The 27,468-nt window shown below is 41.3% G+C and overlaps 1 protein-coding gene across 1 annotated transcript in view; it reads left to right on the top strand.

Moving 5' to 3' along the window:
- The window catches only part of LOC117510911 (phospholipid-transporting ATPase ID-like), an 86,143-nt gene that overhangs the window by 22,315 nt on the left and 36,360 nt on the right, over nucleotides 1-27,468 (top strand). Inside the window, exons 3-10 of the mRNA XM_034170811.1 lie at nucleotides 716-774; nucleotides 4,378-4,491; nucleotides 6,045-6,143; nucleotides 15,486-15,547; nucleotides 19,311-19,383; nucleotides 19,866-19,936; nucleotides 20,276-20,358; nucleotides 27,301-27,459. Coding sequence (XP_034026702.1) covers nucleotides 716-774; nucleotides 4,378-4,491; nucleotides 6,045-6,143; nucleotides 15,486-15,547; nucleotides 19,311-19,383; nucleotides 19,866-19,936; nucleotides 20,276-20,358; nucleotides 27,301-27,459 — 720 coding nt within the window. The remainder of the gene's footprint in view (nucleotides 1-715; nucleotides 775-4,377; nucleotides 4,492-6,044; nucleotides 6,144-15,485; nucleotides 15,548-19,310; nucleotides 19,384-19,865; nucleotides 19,937-20,275; nucleotides 20,359-27,300; nucleotides 27,460-27,468) is intronic.

The following is a 27,468-nucleotide window of genomic DNA, read 5'->3' as shown; positions in this document are numbered from 1 at the left end:
ATACTACTCACATTTATTAAAGCAGCAGGTATGCTTTGTACTATTGACAGGATTATCAGGAGTATGCCAAATCAGTGCCAGGAGTGTGTAAAAGCTAGAGGAGGGCATATATCTTATTGATTAATGTTTAAATTTGGTTTAATAAATGCTTTGTTGGCATCCCAACCAGCTTTGTTATGGGGTAGTTTTCAGACTTGATTGATTTGGGTTATTTTGTGGATTTTAACCGCAAGGAAAAACTGCCAGTCCACTGAGGAATACTCATAAGTATCAGAACAAACAAATTTATACACAGTTCTGTCCATTTGCTGATTAAATCAAAAGATGACCACAAAATGTCTAAAAATAGACCTTAGGTTGACAACTGTCAGCATTCTCCTTTAAGAATTTGGAGCTAAAAACCTTTTAGCTCAGTTAGCTAAAGCTTAACAGACACATTATAGCAAACAACCATATACAGATGAAAAGAGAAGCATAACACAAATATGGTTCTTTGTTTTTTTTAATTTTCCCTTTAATTTCATGCAATTAAAGTGCTCCATACACGTACAAAGGCACAGCGTAAATGTACGGTGTCTTATTAAGAGCTAATGACGAGTGCTAACCATATGAAGGCTGTGTAGGTCTCCTCATAATTAAAATACAGTGCCAACACTGCTGGTGTTAAAAGTGTCATTGTACCATGATAAATTTTCTTTTTCTTTATTTAAACCAGAGTTGGAGAGGAAACTCCACGCCAACGATCGAGAATACAACCTGTCCTTTAAATATGCAGTAAGTCTTAACATATAAATGTGTGTTTGTGCTATCAACTTGTTGCTACACTGTGCTGTTTGCAGCCTTCTGCAACTATTAGCCATAAACAGTTTCCTTCCTTGAAGTTAGTTAGTAATAAAAGTAGCAGGAGTCTCTCTTTCATGGGGGTGTGCTTCTCCAGGAGTGTATATTACGAAGTGACTGGATTACAGCCAAAGTCAGAGTCAAGGTTGTTGCTCGCTGAACTTTTGTACATTTACAACCCCCAATTCCAATGAAGTTGGGACATTGTGTGAAATACAGAATATAATGATTTGCAAGTCCTCTTCAACCTATATTCAGTTGAATACACCACAAAGACAAGATATTTAATGAACAAAAAAGGAGAGTTGTCCGCGCTTCTGTGCAGCACAAAAAATCCGGTGCAACCAGGTAGGACTGACTTGTAAAGGAGAAAAGCAGCTGGTGCAACACAGAAATAGGTGTTGACCTGTCGCCCATTGAAAATGTGTGGCGCATTATGAAGCGCAAAATACAACAACGGAGACCCCGGACTGTTGAACAACTGAAGTCGTACATTAATCAATAATGGGAAAAAATTCCCTCGACAAAGCTTCAACAATTAGTGTCCTCAGTTCCCAAACGCTCATTGAGTGTTGTTAGAAGGAAAGGTGATGTAACACAGTGGTAAACATACCACTGTCCCAGCTTTTTTGAAAACGTGGCATCCATTTCAAAATGAGCAAATATTTGCACAAAAACAATAAGATGTTTATTTCCGATGTGAAGTTGGACATTTTAACATGGGGCTCTGTTGGAAATGACTCGCTTTTAGAGCCAGTCTCAAGTGGCCAGTCAAGGAACTGCAAGATTTGGCAGCAGCGTGTCCATGTTGCTTTTCAGCAGTTGCGGTTGAATTTGGTCACTGATGATCACGTGACAAGTCAGAATGGCTCCATTAGAGTATAAGTCTACATGTGATTTAAACATTAGTTAAAAATCATCAACACCGAGGAAAATTGCCACATGTCTGTGTGTGTGTACGTGTGTGTGTTTAGGGAGAGGTGGGGGACATTTATAAAATAAACATGGACACAGTAATTTTATAATATAGGTTATCAGTAAAGTATTCCTTTAATATTTTATAAACACTGTAATATACAGTATTGTGCTAAAGTCAAAACAGCCATATTGAAATATGAGTTCATAGGATAAGAAATGCTGTTTCCACAGAAACAATGTCTGCTCCATATTGCTGTATGGCTTTGTGTGAGCTATGTTTGTATGAGGCTTGGATTATTATTTTTTATATGAGGTTTGATATTTGTTATTTTATGTAACAGAAACCAAATGTCACATGATTTTTATTGCAGTAGTTATGCTAAATGACAAATAGATATTATGAAATAATGACATGCCCTGATGTTGTAAAAGGTTCAGTAGAACTTGGAGTCATTATTTCATATACATTTATATTTAATGTCACTTTAAAGGAAACTTTACCTCTGCACATCTGCAAGGGGCCAAAAATAATGGAAACAGCCCCCCCCAAATGTGCAAACCCACATTTCTCCTTCTTGTATGCTCACATATGCAAGCTGAAAAGAAAACTTTTTCATCCGTGCTTGGCGTTGTTATGTTAGTCATGGCTGAACTGGCTGGAGCTTCTGCCTCTTGATAAGATCCACCTGGTGCACATCAAACCCCTCCCACCATGTTTACACGCTCAAAACCTCTTCAAAGAAGGATTCTTAACCTTTCCAAAAAAAACAAAACAAAACCCCTAAACGGTTGTACTGAGGAGTCACAAAACCAAAATCCACAGTTGCAATTACATGTCATAAATGGTATTTCATCAGAAACCACATCCGCATTTTGGCCTTTTCCTTATCAGGCGATTTCTTTGAAATGTATGCTGTCTTACAGTAAATCCGTTCTCTGCTCTTTCTGTTGGACATTCAACTGAAAACATCTGCCCATAAAGTCATATTATCATCAAGTTATCACTACTACCGAATATGTACCAGAAACCACAACAGCTTTCCACATTAACAGTAAATTTGATGGAGAGATATGACCCGGTGTACCTTATCAAGTCTTAACTTTTCTTGTTAAATTGTGGCTTTTTTGTAGCTTAATGTCTGAGAGACAAAATTTTCTGAGTTAGATCAGGTCAGGTGTCGATGCATGTTCTGGAGCTGCAGATTGGTGCGTTCACCACCACACAGGCCTCCCGTGGGTCCGGCACAGGCTGGCTCCTCTCATCGCGAAGGAGCAGTAGCTCTACTCCGAACTCCCCACAGACAGTGGTGGGCACAGTTCCGATAATCCGATAACTGATAATTATCGAAGATGATGTTTTCATTATTGGGTTATCTTTTCAGATAACTTTGAAAACCATTATTGGACTAATTTTCTTCCGGTAATTTTTAGACCGTTAACGTGGTACATAAAGCTGAACAGCTACAAACACTTATAAAATTTAAAAACAGTTGAGCACCTACCTTATGCATTTTATTTACACCAAACCATAAGTCAGTATTGCTTTATTTTCCAAGACCTCCGCCTGACAACAGCATTGTGATAGAGTAGAGAGTTGAGCTTTGTGGCTCCTCTCAGTTGCGTTTGTGCTGGAAGCAATGTAGTGAACTGGAGCTTCCAGCAGGGGGCAGCATGCTCAAAGACAGAAGTGCTGACTCATTGTTTGGGTCTGTCATCGCTTTTGATGCTTCCAGAAGCGATCATGGTGTTAAAACTCAAAATCAGCTTGTTAGTAGTTGCAAGTGTACTGGAGACAATACTGGAATTTATCGGTTATCTGTAACTTCCGATACATTTTTGGGTGGTTTATTGTTTTATCTTGATCAAAGATAACTTTTCAGTTATCTGATTATGTGTTATCAAAGTTAATTTTTTGGTTATCTGTGCCCACCACTGCCCACGGATGACCGAGTTTCTAACCTCATCTCTAAGGGAGACACCAGCGCCCCTCCGAAGGAAGACCATTTTTGCTCTTTGTACCCACAATGTAGTTCTTTCGGTCATGACCCAACCCTCATGACCATAGGTGAGAGTAGGAACAAAGATCGACCAGTACATCGAGAGCTTCGCCTTTTGGCTCAGCTCCCTTTTCATCACAGTAGTACGGTAGAGTGAATGCAAGTCCCTGCTGAGCTGTTTGCTTTATTTTTGTATTGTGACTCCTCCCACTCACTCCCCTTGGGACGCAAACTCATGATCTCCAGCATCGGAGGTGGACGCTCTGTCCAGTCGGCTAAAACCCGGGCTCTGGCCTGAGTGTCTAGAGAATCCTTTGTCCATCAGGGGAGTGAGGCAGATTGACTACTGTATGCACTGCTATTCCTGCTGGCCTCCGTCACAACTCTCAAGGTCTTGTATGCTTCGGTGGGTGTGACTGAGTAGAATGAAATCCCTTAATGTATAGACCAATCCATGGAGCCGAAAATAGGATTCAAATTTACTGTAAATCATCTGAACATTTATGAAGAAATGTCCGCATTCTGAAGATATCTTTGAATTTAAGTTCACTTAAAAATCGCTCATGTTTGACCATCATACTCACTGTCTCTGTTGTTCATCCTCCTTTCTTTCCTCCTCCAGACAAATGCCATCAAGACCTCTAAATACAACCTATTCACGTTCCTACCTCTCAACCTGTTTGAGCAGTTCCAGAGGATTGCTAACGCTTACTTCCTTTTTCTGCTGGTACTCCAGGTGAAACATACGCACACACAGGTCATATAAAAACAGAGAAAGATGAGGTATTATACCCAGTGCAAACGTGAATCCACAATGCCTGATATTAAAGGATTATTAACTGAGCCAGAGATCTGTATGGCGAAATATCAGACCGAGGTGTAAGTACGGAGCGAGCGGCAGCGAGGTCCATAAGTAAAACACTGAGGTCTGATATCCCCATATAGACCGAGCAAGCGAGGTTAATAGTTTGTTTATTATATGGCTGTTATGTATTTATAAACACAAAAACTTCAAGTATCACCTGAATATGGTGCTGACGGTGTTGAGCTCATTCGCTTTCTTCACCTCCATGAAGAACTTGCTAACAGATAGTCCGGTTGTTAGCTGGTAAGGTTTCAATCTGTGTGTTTTTTCTGATGCTGTTTAGATATTTATGGAGTACGTTCATGTCCAACTTGGTTTTTCTAATCATATTTTTAGCTTCCTGGTTTGTAACGAAAATGCTTGTTGCGGTCCGATTGTCATGGTAACCGGTTTGGATATGGGAAAATATCTGATGGGTAATCAGCCAATCAGAGCACGCGTAGCGTCGCAGCCATATAATAAAATAACATATACACTTTATAATAATAAAGTGTCATTCCTGTTCCTGTATTGATTAAAACAATTTTTAAGTGGCCACTGTCACTTTGGCTGAACTTCTATACAGTTTTAGTATATTCTGTGTTAGTATGCGCCCGTGGCCAACGTGCTTGATGAATTCCTGCGCAAAAAGTAGTTCCCAGATAATTGTGATATTTGGCACAAGAACTTGTGTACCTTGTGTGTTTTTACGCCGAAATGGTTGCAAGTCAATACTCACACTCATCCAGCAGCATCTTCTCATCTCGACAAATTCAGTGCCATTTTGCAAACAATCGGACACTGGGTCAGGCGAAAGTAGTCTGGCGAGCTCAGTCTGTGGGCGAGCTATCCCACAATGTCAAAATAGCAGAGATGTCGCTCCAACGAGAGCGGCACACTGAGCAGTGTGCTGGCTTCCTAGCATGACCCACTCACTGCAGTTGCTCTAAATTCTAGCTTATGGTGGTGGCTGTCATGTTAGCTGTGCCACATTGTTTTTAAATTCTATCAAACCAAAGTATAAGCTGCTCTAAAAACAGACCGATGAGATTTACATTCAGTTATAAGACAAATTGGATTGTGTAAATACAGTCCAAACAAAGCTGGATAGCTAGCATGGTCCAGTCAGCTCTCCATTGTAGCTTATGGTGGCAGCTATCATATTAGCTAATTATGCTATATTATCCATTTTTATAAAATTCTGTCCAACCAAAGTATGAACCATTCCAAAAACAGACTGATGAGATTTACAATCCAGTGTAAGCAACTATGTTACATGCTAGATGCTAGCTACCAAGTCGCTGTAGTTGCTCTCCATGTTGGTCTGTATTTTATATTTATATTTCAGTGTCTCGTTCACATAATATGTATTTTGTCTTCCCTTTTATAGCTTTGACAAGCTGCTTTCTGTAAACTAACCACAGACTTGTGTGTGTGATTTCCAGGTCATTCCTCAGATCTCCTCACTGTCCTGGTTCACAACTGTTGTTCCTCTGGTCCTCGTGCTAACAGTCACTGCTGCCAAGGATGCCACTGATGATATTGTGAGCATAATAATAATAAAAAAGTAAGGTGTTGCTGACCTTGATCAAATTATTGCCATATAAACTTTTAGTAATGTCAAGAGTGTGTCCATGGTAGAAACAAGTAATTAGTGTATAGGCCCTGAGAACCGTTGGTGCTTATCTTTGAATTCCGTAGCATCAAGAGGATTAGAATCTATGACTCCACCTGGATGGGACACCAGTCCAATGCAAGTTATTTCCTTAGACAAGGCCGGTACCCATTTGGGAGTGGTGAGCTGATATCCCTGTAGCAGCTATATACTGTAGCTTCTTTCAAAGAACACTGTCATACTGTCAGAGGTTCTGAGTTACATTGCGTCAATTGTTTTTCTTGAAATAGGTCCTGTGCCTAAAATTCCCTCATAGTATTGTGAGGAGGATTTTTAAGTTATTCTTTCAACTGATCTGTCTCAGTTTTTAGTTTTTACATTTCAATTGCTCTTTATTTGTGGTACTGCCTGTTGTAATTATATTGTTATTTTTAATTAATTTATTTACAATTGGGGGCAACTTGTTGCCCATTTTTTAAATTATGTACAGCATGTTATGTGCAGACGCAGGTTGAGGAGCGGATCAACATCTGACCGAACCCAGCGCTAAATAACCAGAAAGCGGTTCCAAAAGCAAAACAATTTTATTTCCCCTCCAGTGCAATAATTAGTGTACAACATAAATATTTAGTTTGTCTGGCGGAGTGAAGGACGGCACGCTCTCCAGCGCCCAAAAGGATCGAAGCCCGGCGCTTCTGGACTCAGATTCACTGCCAAACACCCCCCAGGTGGACACGACAAACTGACTCTGTGAAGGATGGAAAAGGTGAGGTAAGTCAACAGAGCTACAGCAAATATCCTTCAGAGGCACACACTATCAGCTACACATTCAGGTCTGAATTTAAGCTTTATGTAAATGAGCAGCTTCTCACAACAGGTGGAGGATCATCAGTCCGTACGCCACGGCAGTGAGAAGCAAACTGCACAATTATCATCAATGTTCAAATATACTGCGTAACAGAATGCCAAATTACTATTAACGATCATTCAGACAATAATCACCTCTGATGTGTGCTGACAGCATGTGTCCCTCACCCGTCCTCCTTCACAGGCACGATGTGTCAAACCCTGGCGCGGTCCTCAGCATCTCACAAACGAACGTCACAAGGTCGAGTTCCCGGCAATTCTGCTTGAACCACTCATGGTTTAAATGCAGAACGCCATCTCATTATCTGCTTCAGCTGAAAGTCTTTAGTTTGCACGTGAGCATCATCCACAGGTGCTGCGAGTCAGTAGGCCTGCATGTGAACATCCTCCACAGGTGCAGCTAATAATGCTGATGAGGGTGAAGGACTCTTCTGCCAGCACCTTCTCCACAGACAAAAACCAGTTTGCATACCACCTGGAGAGCAAAGAAAAGAAAACAACACAAAAACATCCAGCCAAACCCCCCAACACACAACACAGCATTTTGGTCAACTGCTGTTGCTTTAAACGTGCTTTAGAAATAAAGGTTGCGTTGAGTTGAGTGAAGTTAACATATGTATGCTTTGTGTTCTTCCGGCTCCTGATTAGTTCTGTTTACTTTGCTGTGGTCACATGCTAAAAGCACTTAACTCTGTTCTAAACAAGTTACAATCAAAAATAGTGACCATGGGTTTGTTATGAAAAGCACTTATCTCCCAGCTGGAACTGGAAGTCACATTAGGACATTTCCTAACTTTCAGTTCCCATTAATGTGTGTGATGCAAAGACTGATTCCGTGTGGCTCTGCAGGACGGAAATATCGAGAAGAGTCCTGTGTTTATTCTCCTGCATAACTCAAACATTATTTCTCCAGCTGACTTAAAAATATTAACACAAATTCCAAAAAGTGTTTCATGGTAGCTCAGTAGACTTTATTCACATTTCAGGTTCACGTATCATGTCTGCAATCTCGATTTCAGAATTTTAAAAATATCTTTTAAGACATTTTTGTTATTATGTTAATTTGGTGGTTAGAGAAGTTATGCAAAAAAAAAAAAAAGCGAAAGAACCAATTTCCATGAATTTTTTTTTTTTTTTTTTTTTTTTTTTTTTATAATGTGGCTGTGGGCTAGAATTAAAAAAGGGGGTAGGGTTGCAAATTTCAACATGTAGTTTAATTGTAAGGTTTTTAAAGTGAACAGAAGTACTTTCACAAAATGCTGTGGAGTAGTTGTTATTATGTGGCGGCAGAGGTTTGCACTTAAATGAACTTGCTGACAAATTGTAAACTAGAAGCGCACTCGTAGAGCACAACCTCCGCCAACACTAGTTTCCAATTCCGCAAATTTTTACGTTGGAAAAAAAAAATTCAAGTGGCTTCTCATAAGCTAAAATATAATACAAAATATAGATCAAAAGGGCTTTTCAATGTTAAAAAGAATCAAATATCCCCTAAATCCTCAATACGAATCAGATCCGGATCAAACAGTCTATTCATTGAGAGTGCTAGTTTGCACCTCATTGTTACAAATGAGTGATAGAGACACTTTTGATTGAGATATAATGCAAAATGTACATCAAATGGGCCTTTCGATATTAAATTCAAATGTTCGCACAGTCCGGATCAGATCTGAATCAAACTTTGTCAGGCGATAGTAAGTGCCAGTCTGCACCTCACCTTCAAATATGAGAGTGATTGGTGCACGTTTGATTAAGGTATAATGTAAAATATACATTAAATGGGGTTTTCAGTGTTAATTTTAAATGGCCACAAAAGTAATCTGGATCAGATCTGGATCAAACTTTGTCAGTCAATAAAGGATACCATCCTACATGACGCTGTCAAATATGAAAGAAATTTGATCTTTTTTAACAGAGTTATGAATTTTTGAAAATTCATTCAGTGTTATGATTGTCAGGTTCAAACCCGGCTCGGGGTCTAGGTCTGAGTTTATGGATTAATCTCCTCTATGATTTTCTGGTTTTACTTTTCATACGTTTATCCTTTGTCATGTAAATCTCAGTCTGGTTCTGTTAATTGCTTTTCTTTGTGTTACACTTTTGTCACTGGTTCATTCTTTGGTTATCGTTTATTCTGTAGTTTGTCATTTTATTATGCTTTAGTCACAGGTTTTTGGTTATTATTTATCTTCAGTGTTGCTTATTAGATTATGTTCCATTTGTCATTAATTGCATTCTCTGTTTATCTGTTATCTTGTATTATTTGTTGCATTATTCTGTAGTCACTGGTTTTGTTTATTTTCTGTTGAACCAATAGTTTGTTTTGTCATCATCATTTATTGTATTCACTTTTAGGTCTCAGCCAGTATCAGTTCCATCCTAGTTTGGTTTATTATTAGGTTTCTTGTTTTTCCACAGTATTGTATGTCACAGTATTTCTTAGTTTCACCCCTTTTGTTTTACTCACGTATTATTGTTTGTCTGGAACATGTCATGTTATTCACAGTTAGTTTTCCTGCCACTTCTCTTGCTTTGCACCACTTTGTTTGGTTCACAAAACCACAACTCTTTTCAGAACCTTCCACGCACCTGCTTCACATCACACTCTGATTACTCCCCTTATTTAAGTCCCCACAGTTCCACAGCTCACTAGCCAATTGTTGACTTTGTTCACTCTCTCGCCTCTCATATTTGTCCAGTTTGCGCTCAAGTGCTTTTTGACCTTGCTTGTGTACTCTGACCTCTGCCTCGCCGTTACCCTGAACTCAGCCTATTTTTAACTCTGCTTTGTTTTTGCCTGTTATACTCCTTGACGCCGTTGGTACAAACTCTGCTCATTTTTGGACCACGACCCAGGCTGTACCCTGTCTGATACCTCTGCCTGTATGTCTGACTACCTGTGTACCAAATCCAATGTCTGGTTATCAGATAAAGCCTTTCATTCATCTCAGTCTACCACGTCTGTGAGTCTGCAATGGGTCTCCTACTGTTCCCTGTGTCAAGCCACCACGAGTCCTGACAGAACAATCAGGTCAGTACCAGGAGGCTGTGGACTCAGATCCAGTACTGAACTTGTCCATAATCAAAGAGGTATTCGCAAGCATCAGCTTCTTTTTCACCTGCTTCTCCCACGCCAACTCTCCGAGAGAGAAGTTTGACTACCTAGATCAGGCTTGGAAAGTGGTTGAAGTGAACACCTGGCTTTATCGCTACTTTCCTGATTTAGAAATGCTGGATGATTTATTCACTGCAGAGAGGCTGCCCAACTAGGTGAAGCACCCAGAGACGTATTTGCAATCCTCTTGCCCACCAGCCGAGGATGATACTGACTGGATCGACCTGGAAGAGGATTCCTCAGAAACGGAGGAATCAACACTCCAGAGCACGGCAGAGTTTTTTAATAAAATTGTTTATTGTTTCTTGAGTTCATGGACAGTCCAGGCGAACAGAGCAAGTGGCGCATTTTTTCTGGACTAGATCAACTTCTCCACGCTGCACCTGAAATGGTCACCACTTTCCCTGAGTTAACCCACATAAAAGCCGATGGACTTCCTGTTTGAAGCAGAGATCATTAATTCCTGTCTTGACACACCTTTCTCCATTACACTGTCTGCTGAAGCAGTGGCACCTCCACGGCTGTGCACTTCTCCCGCATCCTGTCTGCCTCCGATACTGCTCCTCAGAGGTCGGCCATGAGAAAACTGACAGAGCGAAATCAGTCTGGGGAATCAGATCCATAACCTCAGGCTACTACAGAACTGGTCCTGTCTCGTCAGGCTCCGGTGGAAGCTCCATGCACCTCCGCGCCAACCTGCAGCCACCTCGATCTACACGCTCACGGGAACCACTGTTCCCATGTTGCCCGACCCCTCTGTGTGGACCACACCTCTCCCAGGTCCTGCAGAGTCATCGGGAAACATTATGGTAATTGATTATGCTTCCCCCCTCCTGCTGAGATTCCACGGCACTCACACTTCAGAAGAATACAGCACAACTCATGACGTCACTACCTGTCTTGCCTCCAGCTACATTTTCTGCACATCAGGTGACAGTGCTGGCCGAAGCAGCTACGACGTGTTCGCCGCCATGACCTGCAGCTGAGACAGCCAAAGCACGCACCGCTCCTCAGCAGGCCGTGAAGCCAGCTGATTCTGAGATTGCGCCCACTTCTCCACAGGCATAGGGTGCGCAGCAGTGCACCCTACACCTCCGTCTACAGCCAAGCCAGCTGATTCTGGCACTGCTTCTCCATGTTCTGCAGCAGCGCGCTCTACGCCTCCGCCAACAGCGAAGCAAGTGGATCCTGACGCTGCTCCATGATCATCTGCTGAACCAGCTTAGACAGCCCCGACGAGCGCCATTCCTCGGTTCTCAGCTCTGCCAGCTGAATCATCAGAGGAACGCCCGATGCCAAAGATCTCCTCATCTTATCCATGCTCACCCAATAATCAGGGTTCCACCCATCGAGAACAGTTGCAGCCATGATCATAGGGACTGTGACTTTTTTGTTATGTTATTTCTTGTGTTTGTTGCATTATTTTCCACGTTCATCAGGGGAGCTGTGTGGTGCCGTTTTTCTGGGCATCATGTGGCAATTGCAAAGTCAGTATCAGTCATGTTACTAATAATCCAAGGTTTCAGAGTTGTATTTTCTAAGCTCTCTCATTATTTGCATTGTTTTTGGAATAAAGTTGACTTTGTACTTTGTTGGTCAATTACCTGGGTTTGTAAGAAGCCAGTGGATTTGGTTAGTCCCCCAGGTAAATCTACTGTCACTCCATTTGTTTTTCATAGTTTTGACATTTCTCATCTTAGTAAAATTTCCCTGTCTATATACACCCTCGGCAGGCGTGTTATGCTCCTCGAGAAGTGTCAGCTAGATAAACTGCTTGGAGGTTGGGTGGGTTCCTGCATACACATGCCATCCTATTTGTGACGCTTACGTCATTGTTATACTGGTTTTTGGCAGGTTTGTGTCCCTTTCCCACACACCATGCTTGTTTTGACCAAGTTAGCTCTCCAAGTCCTCATGTGGTTAAGGTCTCCTCCAGATACAGTTTTGAAGCAAGCTACGATGGATGACTGGCCTCTGCATAAGTTAAGTTGGTTTCTGGAGTGTTTTCCTTCAATATGTAGGTCCACTGTTTGTGCTCATTCGCCACAGTTCCCGCAGCATTTCCTGTTGTTGGTGTTTGCTTTTGTTATATTTCTTTCCATGTAGCTCCCTCTGTAGTTCATTGCTTGGGTCATTAGTTCCCCTCTGCCCTGTTCATATCAAGACATTCTTTGTCCAGAAGAGATTTTGTCCTGCTAGCATGCCCTGTTTGGTTCCTGATACTTGTCCCACCTTGGTTTCTGCTCACTTTGCTGATAGACCCCCGGATATGTCATTGCACCCTAATTGGCCTAGTGGTCATCTCCCTGACCCTTCCATGGTCCACAATAGGGCTCCAGATCCGTACCCTGGTGTCCGCTTGTTCCTAGATCTGCAGTTCAGTCTGGTGGGCTTCCTAATTTTTGTTGCCCATTTTGACCTGTGTCTCTGGACCCCCATATTTTGGTTGAGGGTCCTCCGTCATACAGTCACCCGCCTCTTGGGTGTTTTCTGTGGTTTTCTGCCAGTTTTCCATGGTCTTGAATTTATGAAATTAATTATTGTGTCTGCTTTGTGCAGGTGTTGTGTCACTTTGGGACTTTGTGAGTTTGTTCGTCTTTTGGGGGAGAATCCTCACAGCACATACAAAAAGTAATAATAAAAAAAAAAGAATTCCATCTTTTCAGAGCCACACCTTTTTCCTCAGTGAGTTAAATACACAGTAATGTCATCAGAAAAAAAAGTTTAACTTTTTTGTTGTTGCGCTTTTCTTTTCTTTATGTCTCTTTAGTGGGACCAAAACGGAAAATTGTTGTTGGTTTTGTTTCAGCCGTCAAGGTCGAAAAAACAGTTGTGTGTGTGTGTGTGTTGGGCACCGAATGCCAAACTACACAGAAGAAATGACTGATGTCATGAGTGAAACATAACTCGAGCAGGAGAACAACGGGTCTTTTGTGCGGCAGTGACGTTCATCCTCACTGATCCTCACCACCGATGCCCATCTGGGTTCAGGCTGAGTTTTCTCTCACTACATGCCAACATAAGACTTAGCACATGTGACAAAGGTAAATTACCTCACAAAACAACCATTACATTACTGAAAATGTCTTCACTGTCAGGAAACCTAGGTACTGAACAACATGGAGGAGTGGTCCACCCCTCTCGTCGGATTTTCATTGCCAGGAAATGGCGGAATGATTTGGGCTTTTTTTCCATCAGAATTTTTTCAGAAACTGTTAGAGACTGGCAGCTGGAACCATTAGAAAAATTTATCTGGCTTTCGGTGAAAATGTTACGGGCTTGGTAGAGAATAAGGAGTGTTACTGTTGCTTTAAGGATGGCCCCCAGCGGCTGTGGGGAGCGCCGCGCTCCAAGCCGCCATCGACAGGCGTGGAAAAACTCACGCATGCGCACGAGGGTTCAAGCTTGTCTGACGCAATCACACGTGATTCAAATCCATATGGTTTTTGAAAAAAATAATAAGGTCGGGTACTTTTCTAATAGACCTCGTATACATAAGCACTAGTGGCCACAGCTAACCAGAACGTTAACTTCAATAACCGTTAATCCGCTAAGTGAAAAGTAAACTTTTATAAAGCTAAACTGATAAATCCCTAAAAAAATTTTAGCGGAAGTTACAGATAAAAGCTAAACCGATAACTTTCAGTATTTATTTCTGCTGACAGATGGCAGTGTTCATGGCAGTGTGAGCAGCCACTTTCAAACTAAATCATATAGCTGATATTTTCACTTTGTAAAACATCAGATGTTATGTTAATTTCAATAACTTGTCCGCAAGTAGTTTGCTTAAAATTATAACCATAAGTCAAAACTGTCTGCTTGTGCAAGACTGCAGTGAAATGACCAGCAGGTGTGTATGGTGTGAAGAGAAATGATCTTTTTTTACCCCCTTCCCTCTCTCTTCCTTTCTCTCTGATAGTCAGTTCTTCTCTGCCTGCAGAGGATAGAGCTCTCCTATTCATGGCTATCTGTCTGCATGTTTTTAACTGTTAAGCTTTACTTACTATGCCCGCAAAAATATGTCAGCGGTCTACAAGTTACCAGAACTAAATTTATCGGAAGATAATTGGTCCGCTGATGGTTTTCAAAGTTATCTGGTAAGCTAATATGCTAATGAAAATGTTAGCTTTGATAATTAGCGGATTAGCAGAACTGTGCCCACCACTGTACATAAGTAAAATGTGTAACCACTTTTAAACTTTAAAAATTCATTGTCTGTTTTAGGTGGAAAAATTGTCATTTATATTAGCTGGTCTACTGCAACTTATAAAAAAAAATATTAGGTTATACTTGATCATATTTAATGCAGTTAGTATAGCCAAACAAGAGACTGGGGTTCAATTCCTGCTCAGTCCAGTTGTCTGTGTCCTTGGACAAGATATTTTTTTTCTGCATTGTCTCAGTCCATCCAGATGGAAATGGGTGCTGGTTTTGGCTAGGAAGTAACCATAATGGAATGGCTTCTTATCCAGGGGGAGTCGAGTCGTAGACTCTTGTCACGCTACAGGACCTGGGGATAAGCACCAAGCTGTATTCTACCATGACATCACAGCACTTTTACAAACATATTTATTTTGGGTATCTGTGAGCGGCTGTGCACAGTCTTGTATTTCAACAATCTGTTGGGAGGATTTTGATTTTTGACACACAGATGTCTTTTGAATATTAGGCTTTTGGTGATTTGTGAGAGTGTGTGTGTGTGTGTGTGTGTGTGTGTGTGTGTGTGTGTGTGTGTGTGTGTGTGTGTGTGTGTGTGTGTGTGTGTGTGTGTGTGTGTGTGTGTGTGTGTAAAATGCAGCCATATACCTTCAAGCAGCAGCATCTGTGGTACAAATTGAAGCAATGTGGTTGCTTGACAAAAACTTTCCACTATTTTTCTTGTAAATTTATGCCTTTATTCAGGAAAAGTTTTTTTTAGTCTTACACTTTAACCCGCCCACCAGTTGTTGTTGTTGTTTTTGTTTTTAATCAGCCCTAATACACTACTGGGCAAACACAAAATCCAAATGCATAGTAAAAGTTTCTTTAAACATTCCTTCTGACAAAATGCCTTCCACAGGTGAAAATCTACTTCAGTTTTGGAGACCAAACTTTGAATTTTCAAATATTTTCTTTCATTCCAACTAACTGCTCAGCCTGTTCTCACAAAAATTTCATTGGATCACTTACAAAAAAGTAATGCAGAAAAAATGGGTGACATGGGTTTTTTGGTTCAGTGTTTCATTATTGTATGTGTGTCTGTGTGTGTGTGTCCTGTTTTTGTGTACTGTATGTGTTTGTTTCCTCCAGCATCGCCACAGAAGTGACAATCAAGTCAACAACCGTAAAGTTCAAGTGCTGATTGACAGAAAGTAAGTTGTTGAGCATACTGTGTGTGTCTCCTGAGACACAAATTTGTCAGGGTTTTTTTTTCACGTTTAAATTTTCACCTGCACTGCACTTTTTTTTTTCTTTTTTTTTGATATAAATTAGTGTACAATCAGTGTGCATTAGGTTTTCTGTAGGTGTTCCTCATGAAACCTTCCTGGGTTCTCTTTTGTTCTCAAAAATCTCAAAACAAATCCAGAAAAGGTTTTGTTGTTGTTGTCTATTTCAGTATCCAGTAAAGATCCTCACACCACCCATAACAAAACTGAGCATAGTTCACATTTTCACAGTATCAGACACTGGGAAAGAGGAAACAAAACAAGCTTTTCCTTCCATCCTGCAGCTACAGCTGCAGAGAGTTCAGGTCTGGCAGCACTCCAGGAATACAGGGATACACAACACAGTGTGTCGGAAATATAACATCACTGATATTAATATAAATGCAAGCTTGAAATAGGAATTTTACTTATTAGTGATTATAATGCTGCTGCTTCTTCTCAGTCTCTTCTTCTCTGCTCCCACTCTGCCTCCTGTTTTTTTGTTAGTGTCATCATCTCTAAGCCATACAACATTGCTGGTCTCACGACTGTCTTGTAAACCTTCGCCCTCACTCTTGCTGATATTCTTTGGTCACAAATAATTTCTGCCACCTTTCTTCACCCACTCCACTCTGCCTGCGCTCTCTTCTTCACCTCTCTCCCACACTCTCCATTACTTTGGACAGTTGACACCAAGTATTTAAAGTCATCTACTTTCACCACTTCTACTCCTTGTAACCTGGGCACCCTCTCATTCACACACATGTACTCAGTCTTGCTCCTACTGAATTTCATTCTCCTGCTTTCCAGAACACATCTCCACCTTTCCAGGCTAGATTCAGCCTGTTCTCTGCTCTCACTACAGATCACAGTGTCATCTGCAAACATCACAGTCCATGGAGACTCCTGTATGATCTCATCCCTCAATCTGTCCATCACCATTACAACCAATAAAAGACTCAGACCTGATCCTTGGTGAAATCCCACCTCCACCTTTAATAAGTCTGTCATTCCTACTGTGCATCTTACCACTGCCAAGCTATCGTACATGTCCTGCACAACCCTCAATACGTCTTACTTCTCTACCATTCCGGACTTCCTCATACAGTCCACAACTCTTCTCTTTACAACCTGTCATAAACTTTCTGTAAATCCACAAACACACAATGCAACTCCTTCTGGCCTTCTCTATACTTCTCCATCAGTATTCTCAGAGCAAACATTGCTCTCATAGTGCTCTTTCTCGGCATAAAACCACATTTGTGCTCACAGATCGTCACCTGTTTCCTAAGCCCAACTTCTACTACTCTTTGCCATAAGTTCATGCTATGGCTGATCAACTTTATGCCTCTGTAGTTACTGCAGCTCTCTCCATCACCCATGTTCTTAAAAATAGGAACCAGCACACTTCATCTCCACTCCTCAGACATTCTCTCCCTTTCCAAGATTTTACTAAATAATTTGGTTAGAAACTCCACTGCCATCTCTCCTAGATATTTCCATGCCTCCACTGGAATGTCATCTGGACCAACTGCTTTTCTACTCTTCATCCTCTTCATAGCTGCGCTCACTTCATACTTACTAATCTTTTGCACTTTGCTTTTTCTCTCTCTCTTTTTCTTCATTCATAAGCTCCTCAAAATATTCCCTCCACCTTCTCAACACACATGTACTCACTTGTCAGCACATTCCCATTTACATCTTTTACCACCCTAACCTGCTGCACATCCATTCCAGCTATATCCCTGTGTCAGCCAATCGGTACAAGTCCTTTTCTCCTTTGTTACTATTCAACTTCTTCTACAGCTCGCTATATTTAGGGGGAGGTGATGGTCTCATGGTTAAAGCGTTGGGCTTGAGACCAGAGGATCCTCGGTTCAAATCCCCTAGTTGTTGTGTGTAGTGAGTACCTTGTATGGCAGCACCCTCACATCGAGGTGAATGTGAGGCATTATTTGTAAAGCACTTTGAGCGTCTGATGCAGATGGAAAAGCGATATATAAATGCAGTCCATTTACTATTTATATGCCTTTTCTTTAGCTTTCACCACTTCTCTTTTCACCTTACGCCACATCTCCATGTACTCCTTTCTCCTTTCTTCATCTCTCTAACTATCCCAATTCTTTTTCACCAACCTCTTTCTCCTTATCCTTTGATGAACATCTTCATTCCACCACCAGGTCTCCTTGTCTTGCTTCCACTGTCCAGATGTCATACCCAGTACCTCCCTCACCACATCTTTCCCAGTTGTCCAAAACTGCTTCCCCTCCATCCAGTGCCTGTCCCACCTGCTCACTGAATTTCACACAACAGTCTTCCTCCTTCAGTTTCCATTGTTTGATCCTTTGTTGAGCTCTCACTCTCTTCTTCTTCTTCTTCACCTCTAGAGTCATCCTACAAACCTCCGTCCTGTGATGTCTAGCTACACTTTCTTTGTAGTCCACCTTCCTCCACTCTTATACTGTATGTCACCCTGTGCTCCTCCCTTTTCTTAAAGTAGTTATTCACCACAGCCATTTCCATCCTTTTTGGAAAATCAACTGCCACCTGCCCTTCCACATTCCTGTCCTTGATACCATACAGTATCTACTGATTACTTCCTCATCATCTCTGTTTCCCTTGCCAACATGCCCATTGAAGTCCACTCCTATCACTCTTTTATGCTTGGACACAAACTCCACCACCTCATCTAACTCACTCCAGAAATCTTCTTTTTCCTTCATCTCGCAACCTACCCGTGGGACATATGCACTGATGATATTCATCATCACCCCTTCAATTTCCAACTTCACACTCATAACCCTGTCACACACTTGCTTAACCTCCACCACACTCTTCACATACTTTTCCTTTAAAATGATCCCAACACCATTTCTTTTCCTATCCACACCATGATACAATAACTTGAACCCACCACCTATGCTCCTGCTCTTCCCTTCCGCTCGGTCTCTTGCACACACAATATGTCTAGCTTTCTCCTCTCCATCATATCAGCCAGCTCTCTCCCTTTACCAGTCATACTGCCAACATTCAAAGTCCCGACCCTCACTTCCACCCTTCTTTCCTCTTCTCCTGCTGTATGTGGACACATTCTCCTCCTCTTCTTCTTCGCCCAGCAGTAGCAGTAGCCCAATTTCCACTGGCATCCTATTGGGCAAGGGGACCGGTGGCAGTCGTTGATAACCCGGGCCTTGACCTATCCGGTATGGAAATCCAATTTGTGCTGTGCATGTTTTGTTTTGTTTTGTTTTTTGGCTTGATTTACACCGGATGCCCTTCCTAATGCAACCCTACTCATTTATCCGGGCTTGGGACCGGCACTTAGAGTGCACTGGCTGCACACCCCTGTTTAAATAAATGGCAAATTATTGAGTCTGAAAAGAAAAATACACCAACTAAAGACACACACACACACACTCATCTTCAACCGCTTATCCAACATTGAGTCGCAGGGGGCTGGAGCCTGTCCCAGCAGTCATAGGGCATGAGGCAGGTTTCACCCTGGACAGGACACCAGTCTGTCACAGGGCCACATACAGGCAGACAAACAGTTTTAAAGTTTCCAGTTCACCTAACCTGCATGTCTTTGGATGTGGGAGGAAGCCGGATTTCTCTGGATACTGTCTGCACTCAAGGCTACACACACACACACACACACACACACACACATAGAGTGAAAACATCTATTTAACCAGTTTTCTCTCCTCAGGCTGCGGAGCGAGAAATGGATGAACGTCCAAGTAGGAGACATCATCAAGCTGGAAAACAACCAGTTTGTTACTGTGAGTGGGTTTTTTTTTTTTTCAGCGTTTCAGATTCCATTCTCAACGGCTTTCACTTTCTATCTTTTGTCTGTATATATTTTGTTTTGTTTATGTGTTCTTTTTGACATTTTATTTTTGAGTTCCTTTTGGATGAAAGTTTATTTAATGTCAGTATATTTCTCTCCACCTGTGTAAAAATAGCCAGACTGATAGAGGGCATGAAGATTTAAATCATTCTTCTCTCCTCTGATGTTTGTGATGTCATAAAGTGAAAAAAGAGCCTTGCACCACCTCCCCAGAAAATTAAAATTCTTCCAACATTTTTTTCAGTTATCCTTGCTGAAAATGAACAGTGTGATCACATGACCTTCACCCTCGTCAGTTTGCAAAGATAAATATTCATATGAAACATTTATGAACTGCAAAAGTGAACCCGAGTTGTTATTAACACATGACGGCAGGATGCAGTGGCAAATGCATCATCCTACATGTCATTTCAGGCTGACCTCCTCTTGCTCTCCAGCAGTGAACCATTAAACCTGGTGTACATTGAGACAGCTGAACTCGATGGGTTAGTTTGTGTGTGCCCCTGTTTTCTTCCACTCTTTCTTTTTTATCATCTCTTTTTCTGTTTCTTTTCATCATTGTCACCTGATATTTGTGTTGTTGGCCACGTCTTTTCTGCATGTTCTCCTTTCTCCTCATTCGCTCTCATCTCTTCTCTTTCTCACAGTCTTTTCCTGCTTTTCACTTCCCCATTCGCTTCCTTGAACTTTTGCACTCTTTTTTTTTCTCTTTTTCATTGCTGTTGATTATGTTTTATTGTTTTACTGAATTGATGCATCGTTTTATTTATTTATTCAGTAATTTATGAATTACTGAATCGTTTTTGTTGCTTCCTCGTCCTCAGAGAGACCAACCTGAAGGTGAGACAAGCCCTGCCCATTACAGGAGACCTGGGAGACAACATCGAAAGTCTGGCAGACTTTAACGGTGAGACAAACTAATAGCCCCTCTGACAGTGAGACTTTTTTTTTCTTTATTCATTCAGCCCATTAAATTCATTATTATTATAGGAAGAAACCTCAAGCAGACCAGACTCAGTGGGGAGACCATCTGCTATGGCCATTCAGACTTGACAAGAAAAAAAACCACACAACAGTATGACAGGCCCTGTCACATTTTGACGATTTAGCCAGCATATGCCGACTTTGGAAAAAATTGGCAGATGCGCTGGATACGTCAAATAAGTTATGCAGCTGTCACACCATAATGATTTAGCCAGCAGCCCCTTTTCCACCAACTGGTCTGGGTCGGTGCGGCATGGTATGGTACGGGTTGAAACAATCAATCAATCAATCAATTTTTTTATATAGCGCCAAATCACAACAAACAGTTGCCCCAAGGCGCTTTATATTGTAAGGCAAGGCCATACAATAATTATGTAAAACCCCAACGGTCAAAACGACCGCCTGTGAGCAAGCACTTGGCTACAGTGGGAAGGAAAAACTCCCTTTTAACAGGAAGAAACCTCCAGCAGAACCAGGCTCAGGGAGGGGCAGTCTTCTGCTGGGACTGGTTGGGGCTGAGGGAGAGAACCAGGAAAAAGACATGCTGTGGAGGGGAGCAGAGATCGATCACTAATGATTAAATGCAGAGTGGTGCATACAGAGCAAAAAGAGAAAGAAACAGTGCATCATGGGAACCCCCCAGCAGTCTACGTCTATAGCAGCATAACTAAGGGATGGTTCAGGGTCACCTGATCCAGCCCTAACTATAAGCTTTAGCAAAAAGGAAAGTTTTAAGCCTAATCTTAAAAGTAGAGAGGGTGTCTGTCTCCCTGATCTGAATTGGGAGCTGGTTCCACAGGAGAGGAGCCTGAAAGCTGAAGGCTCTGCCTCCCATTCTACTCTTACAAACCCTAGGAACTACAAGTAAGCCTGCAGTCTGAGAGCGAAGCACTCTATTGGGGTGATATGGTACTACGAGGTCCCTAAGATAAGATGGGACCTGATTATTCAAAACCTTATAAGTAAGAAGAAGAATTTTAAATTCTATTCTAGAATTAACAGGAAGCCAATGAAGAGAGGCCAATATGGGTGAGATATGCTCTCTCCTTCTAGTCCCCGTCAGTACTCTAGCTGCAGCATTTTGAATTAACTGAAGGCTTTTTAGGGAACTTTTAGGACAACCTGATAATAATGAATTACAATAGTCCAGCCTAGAGGAAATAAATGCATGAATTAGTTTTTCAGCATCACTCTGAGACAAGACCTTTCTGATTTTAGAGATATTGCGTAAATGCAAAAAAGCAGTCCTACATATTTGTTTAATATGCGCTTTGAATGACATATCCTGATCAAAAATGACTCCAAGATTTCTCACAGTATTACTAGAGGTCAGGGTAATGCCATCCAGAGTAAGGATCTGGTTAGACACCATGTTTGTAAGATTTGTGGGGCCAAGTACAATAACTTCAGTTTTATCTGACTTTAAAAGCAGGAAATTAGACGTCATCCATGTCTTTATGTCTGTAAGACAATCCTGCAGTTTAGCTAATTGGTGTGTGTCCTCTGGCTTCATGGATAGATAAAGCTGGGTATCATCTGCGTAACAATGAAAATTTAAGCAATACCGTCTAATAATACTGCCTAAGGGAAGCATGTATAAAGTGAATACAATTGGTCCTAGCACAGAACCTTGTGGAACTCCATAATTAACTGTCTGTGAAGAAGATTCCCCATTTACATGAACAAATTGTAATCTATTAGACAAATATGATTCAAACCACCGCAGCGCAGTGCCTTTAATACCTATGGCATGCTCTAATCTCTGTAATAAAATTTTATGGTCAACAGTATCAAAAGCAGCACTGAGGTCTAACAGAACAAGCACAGAGATGAGTCCACTGTCCGAGGCCATAAGAAGATCATTTGTAACCTTCACTAATGCTGTTTCTGTACTATGATGAATTCTAAAACCTGACTGAAACTCTTCAAATAGACCATTCCTCTGCAGATGATCAGGTAGCTGTTTTACAACTACCCTTTCAAGAATTTTTGAGAGAAAAGGAAGGTTGGAGATTGGCCTATAATTAGCTAAGATAGCTGGGTCAGTTGATGGCTTTTTAAGTAATCGTTTAATTACTGCCACCTTAAAAGCCTGTGGTACATAGCCAACTAACAAAGATAGATTGATCATATTTAAGATCGAAGCATTAAATAATGGTAGGGCTTCCTTGAGCAGCCTGGTAGGAATGGGGTCTAATAAACATGTTGATGGTTTGGATGAAGTAACTAATGAAAATAACTCAGACAGAACAATCGGAGAGAAAGAGTCTAACCAAATACCGGCATCACTGAAAGCAGCCAAAGATAACGATATGTCTTTGGGATGGTTATGAGTAATTTTTTCTCTAATAGTTAAAATTTTGTTAGCAAAGAAAGTCATGAAGTCATTACTAGTTAAAGTTAATGGAATACTCAGCTCAATAGAGCTCTGACTCTTTGTCAGCCTGGCTACAGTGCTGAAAAGAAACCTGGGGTTGTTCTTATTTTCTTCAATTAGTGATGAGTAGAAAGATGTCCTAGCTTTACGGAGGGCTTTTTTATAGAGCAACAGACTCTTTTTCCAGGCTAAGTGAAGATCTTCTAAATTAGTGAGACGCCATTTCCTCTCCAACTTACGGGTTATCTGCTTTAAGCTACGAGTTTGTGAGTTATACCACGGAGTCAGGCACTTCTGATTTAAAGCTCTCTTTTTTAGAGGAGCTACAGCATCCAAAGTTGTCTTCAATGAGGATGTAAAACTATTGACGAGATACTCTATCTCACTTACAGAGTTTAGTTAGCTACTCTGCACTGTGTTGGTATATGGCATTAGAGAACATAAAGAAGGAATCATATCCTTAAACCTAGTTACAGCGCTTTCTGAAAGACTTCTAGTGTAATGAAACTTATTCCCCACTGCTGGGTAGTCCATCAGAGTAAATGTAAATGTTATTAAGAAATGATCAGACAGAAGGGAGTTTTCAGGGAATACTGTTAAGTCTTCTATTTCCATACCATAAGTCAGAACAAGATCTAAGATATGATTAAAGTGGTGGGTGGACTCATTTACTTTTTGAGCAAAGCCAATAGACTCTAATAATAGATTAAATGCAGTGTTGAGGCTGTCATTCTCAGCATCTGTGTGGATGTTAAAATCGCCCACTATAATTATCTTATCTGAGCTAAGCACTAAGTCAGACAAAAGGTCTGAAAATTCACAGAGAAACTCACAGTAACGACCAGGTGGACGATAGATAATAACAAATAAAACTGGTTTTTGGGACTTCCAATTTGGATGGACAAGACTAACAGTCAAGCTTTCAAATGAATTAAAGCTCGCTCTGGGTTTTTGATTAATTAATAAGCTGGAATGGAAGATTGCTGCTAATCCTCCGCCCCGGCCCGTGCTATGAGCATTCTGACAGTTAGTGTGACTCGGGGGTGTTGACTCATTTAAACTAACATATTCATCCTGCTGTAACCAGGTTTCTGTAAGGCAGAATAAATCAATATGTTGATCAATTTATCATTTACCAACAGGGGCTTAGAAGAGAGAGACCTAATGTTTAATAGACCACATTTAACTGTTTTAGTCTGTGGTGCAGTTGAAGGTGCTATATTATTTTTTCTTTTTGAATTTTTATGCTTAAATAGATTTTTGCTGGTTATTGGTAGTCTGGGAGCAGGCACCGTCTCTACGGGGATGGGGTAATGAGGGGATGGCAGGGGGAGAGAAGCTGCAGAGAGGTGTGTAAGACTACAACTCTGCTTCCTGGTCCCAACCCTGGATAGTCACGGTTTGGAGGATTTAAGAAAATTTGCCAGATTTCTAGAAATGAGAGCTGCTCCATCCAAAGTGGGATGGATGCCGTCTCTCCTAACAAGACCAGGTTTTCCCCAGAAGCTTTGCCAATTATCTATGAAGCCCACCTCATTTTTTGGACACCACTCAGACAGCCAGCAATTCAAGGAGAACATGCGGCTAAACATGTCACTCCCGGTCTGATTGGGGAGGGGCCCAGAGAAAACTACAGAGTCCGACATTGTTTTTGCAAAGTTACACACCGATTTAATGTTAATTTTAGTGACCTCCGATTGGCGTAACCGGGTGTCATTACTGCCGACGTGAATTACAATCTTACCAAATTTACGCTTAGCCGTAGCCAGCAGTTTCAAATTTCCTTCAGTGTCGCCTGCTCTGGCCCCCGGAAGACAATTGACTATGGTTGCTGGTGTCGCTAACTTCACATTTCGCAAAACAGAGTCGCCAATAACCAGAGTTTGATCCTCGGCGGGTGTGTCGTCGAGTGGGGAAAAACGGTTAGAGATGTGAACGGGTTGGCGGTGTACACGGGGCTTCTGTTTAGGGCTACGCTTCCTCCTCACAGTCACCCAGTCAGCCTGCTTTCCCGGCTGCTCAGGATCTGCCAGGGGGTAACTAACGGCGGCTAAGCTACCTTGGTCCGCACCGAGTACAGGGGCCTGGCTAGCTGTAGAATTTTCCACGGTGCGGAGCCGAGTCTCCAATTCGCCCAGCCTGGCCTCCAAAGCTACGAATAAGCTACACTTATTACAAGTACCGTTACTGCTAAAGGAGGCCGAGGAATAACTAAACATTTCACACCCAGAGCAGAAAAGTGCGGGAGAGACAGGAGAAGCCGCCATGCTAAATCGGCTAAGAGCTAGTAGCTACGCTAAGCTAGCGGATTCCTAAAAACATGCAAAGTGAATAATGTGTAAATAATTTAGAGGTGATTCAGCAGAAGGAGTGCTTTAGTTAAGGCACGTAAAGATTACATTGGGAAACAAATCGTAATCTAGATAACTAGATCAATCTAACTGCGCAGATTAAACAGCTAACAGATACAGAAAAACACCGCTGTGCTCCGGAACAGGAAGTGATACAATACCGCAGTGAGAGCCAACCACCAGTAGAGTTACAGTTAAGTGTGGCTTGGTTTGTGTTTCAACCCGCGGCAGAACCCGTTTGTCCTGCAGGCAGAACATGTAGATGTTGACAACCACATCATCTTAGAGTGTGTATGCTTTTGTGCGGCCTCTCGCCTCCACAAACAGGCCAAACAGAGTAATTTAACATTTTTTAAAATGTATTTTATTTTATTTTTGTCTTGGTGGCTCATGGGATTTATTTTCATCATGTGCAGAATACTGAAGAATTGGCTAATGTTTGTGGTAAATGCTGACATGAATGAATGAGGCGCTGTGACTTTCAACTTCTAAAATAAGTTTATTTTCTTGTTGTTGCACAAAGTGCCAGCGTCCTCTGGTTCAGGCCAAGAAACAGTTTCCTTTGGGATTAATAAAGTTCTTCTCATTCTTATTAGAAATGGACAAAACACAGAGGGACTTCTTTCGAAACACTATGTTTCTTCATCCATGACAAGGAACTAAAGTATTGTCAGATGTCATTTTCTAAACTCAGGGTGCTTGATGTGGATAAGTTTTTGTCAGCTCTGGCGATGAATCCGATTAAAATGAACAGGTAAGATTAAGACTTTATATTTACTCCATGTGTGAATGGTTTTAATATTTGAAACGGTCTGAACTGTTCACATGAGGACTGCACCGTTCAATTGTTCAGCAAATCATTAGATGGATTTCGACTTATGAATTGCTGATTGTTGACAGTGTCAACATACGCATAAGTTATCTACAACTTATGGCCCGTGTATGCGGGATGTATAAGACATACGCTGGCATGCGTTGAAAATATTGTGCATGCCCAAAATGTTTCAACATACTTGCTGGACTATGCCGTAGACCAGCATGCTTCAACATGCTTTTAACTTATACGAAACTTACCCATAACTTTTTTTTCATATTTTTTCAAATGTCGGCATATGCTGGCTAAATTCTCAAGGTGTGACAGTCCTGTAAAACCCATATATAGCTCAGCATTCACATTGACGCAATAGCTGAAATGACAATGTCCCAGTGAAACAGACTTTATTTATAAGCCAGTTATTGGTTTGATGGCAGATCAGTCAGTAGCTTGGTTTCCATCATAGATTTCCACAAAAGATTAATGATAGGGGTGGGCATTTATAGGCTTTTGCTTTTGCCCACACCCTTTCGTCACAGAGGTTCACTGTTAAATTATCCTATTTATGAGTTTTTTGTTATTGTTGAGTCTGTGTTTTCAATTGTAAGTCAGCTGCTAGGCGCCAGCCGAGGTAATTGAATGGCAATGCTGGGTTTTTTCACTTTCACTTTCTGGACTTCTGGTTAACCTAGGATCATGATAGAAGTAACTAAATAAGAATTTTGGAGGTGCATCTTTTCTTATACATTATACCATATGTATATACACTGGTGGTATAGTCTTAATTTTCATGACAAAATATTTGCTACATACAAGTTATGAAAGGTTCTGATGAAAGGCTTCAGAAACTGAGGTGTTACCATGGCAGCTATAAAAACCAGTAACCACTGTGGCTAAAGAACGTTTTGAGTTTAAAGTTCTCAGACCCCAAGTTACTGTTTGTTATAACTGGGCTTTCTCTCTCTCTCTCTCTCTCTCTCTCTCTCTCTCTCTCTCTCTCTCTTCTGAAAATGACTGGAAACAGCTGTTTTGACATTTGATCCTGATTAAATAAGATAAACTCAACATAATGTAAAGTATGTCAGCTTCATAGCCATCTTTTAACTCATGGTGATTCTATGCAAAAGAAAAATGGAATAATATGTTGGGAAATAAACACCAACTTAATGCCACAAACAATATTAAAATCACCAAAGACACAACCAGCCCAAAAAGGACAGGACAGACAGGTTGCAGTGCACATCATGCACCATATTTGCATGCTTAGTTTAATATTACATTCCTTATCTTATGAAACCTCAACCCTCTTCTTGGTCTCTCAAGGTGAAGTACGCTGTGAACCCCCCAACAACCGCCTTGACCGCTTTACTGGAACCCTAACCTACGGTGGTCAGAAGTTCTCTCTGGACAATGAAAAGATCCTGTTAAGGGGCTGCACCCTGAGGAACACCGACTGGTGCTTTGGACTGGTGCTGTTTGGAGGTCAGGAGA

This window comes from Thalassophryne amazonica, chromosome 5 (assembly GCF_902500255.1).
Source record: "Thalassophryne amazonica chromosome 5, fThaAma1.1, whole genome shotgun sequence".
Lineage (NCBI taxonomy): Eukaryota > Metazoa > Chordata > Actinopteri > Batrachoidiformes > Batrachoididae > Thalassophryne > Thalassophryne amazonica.
The sequence above is the reverse complement of the archived record's forward strand: the minus strand, read 5'-3'. Positions and strand labels throughout refer to the sequence as shown.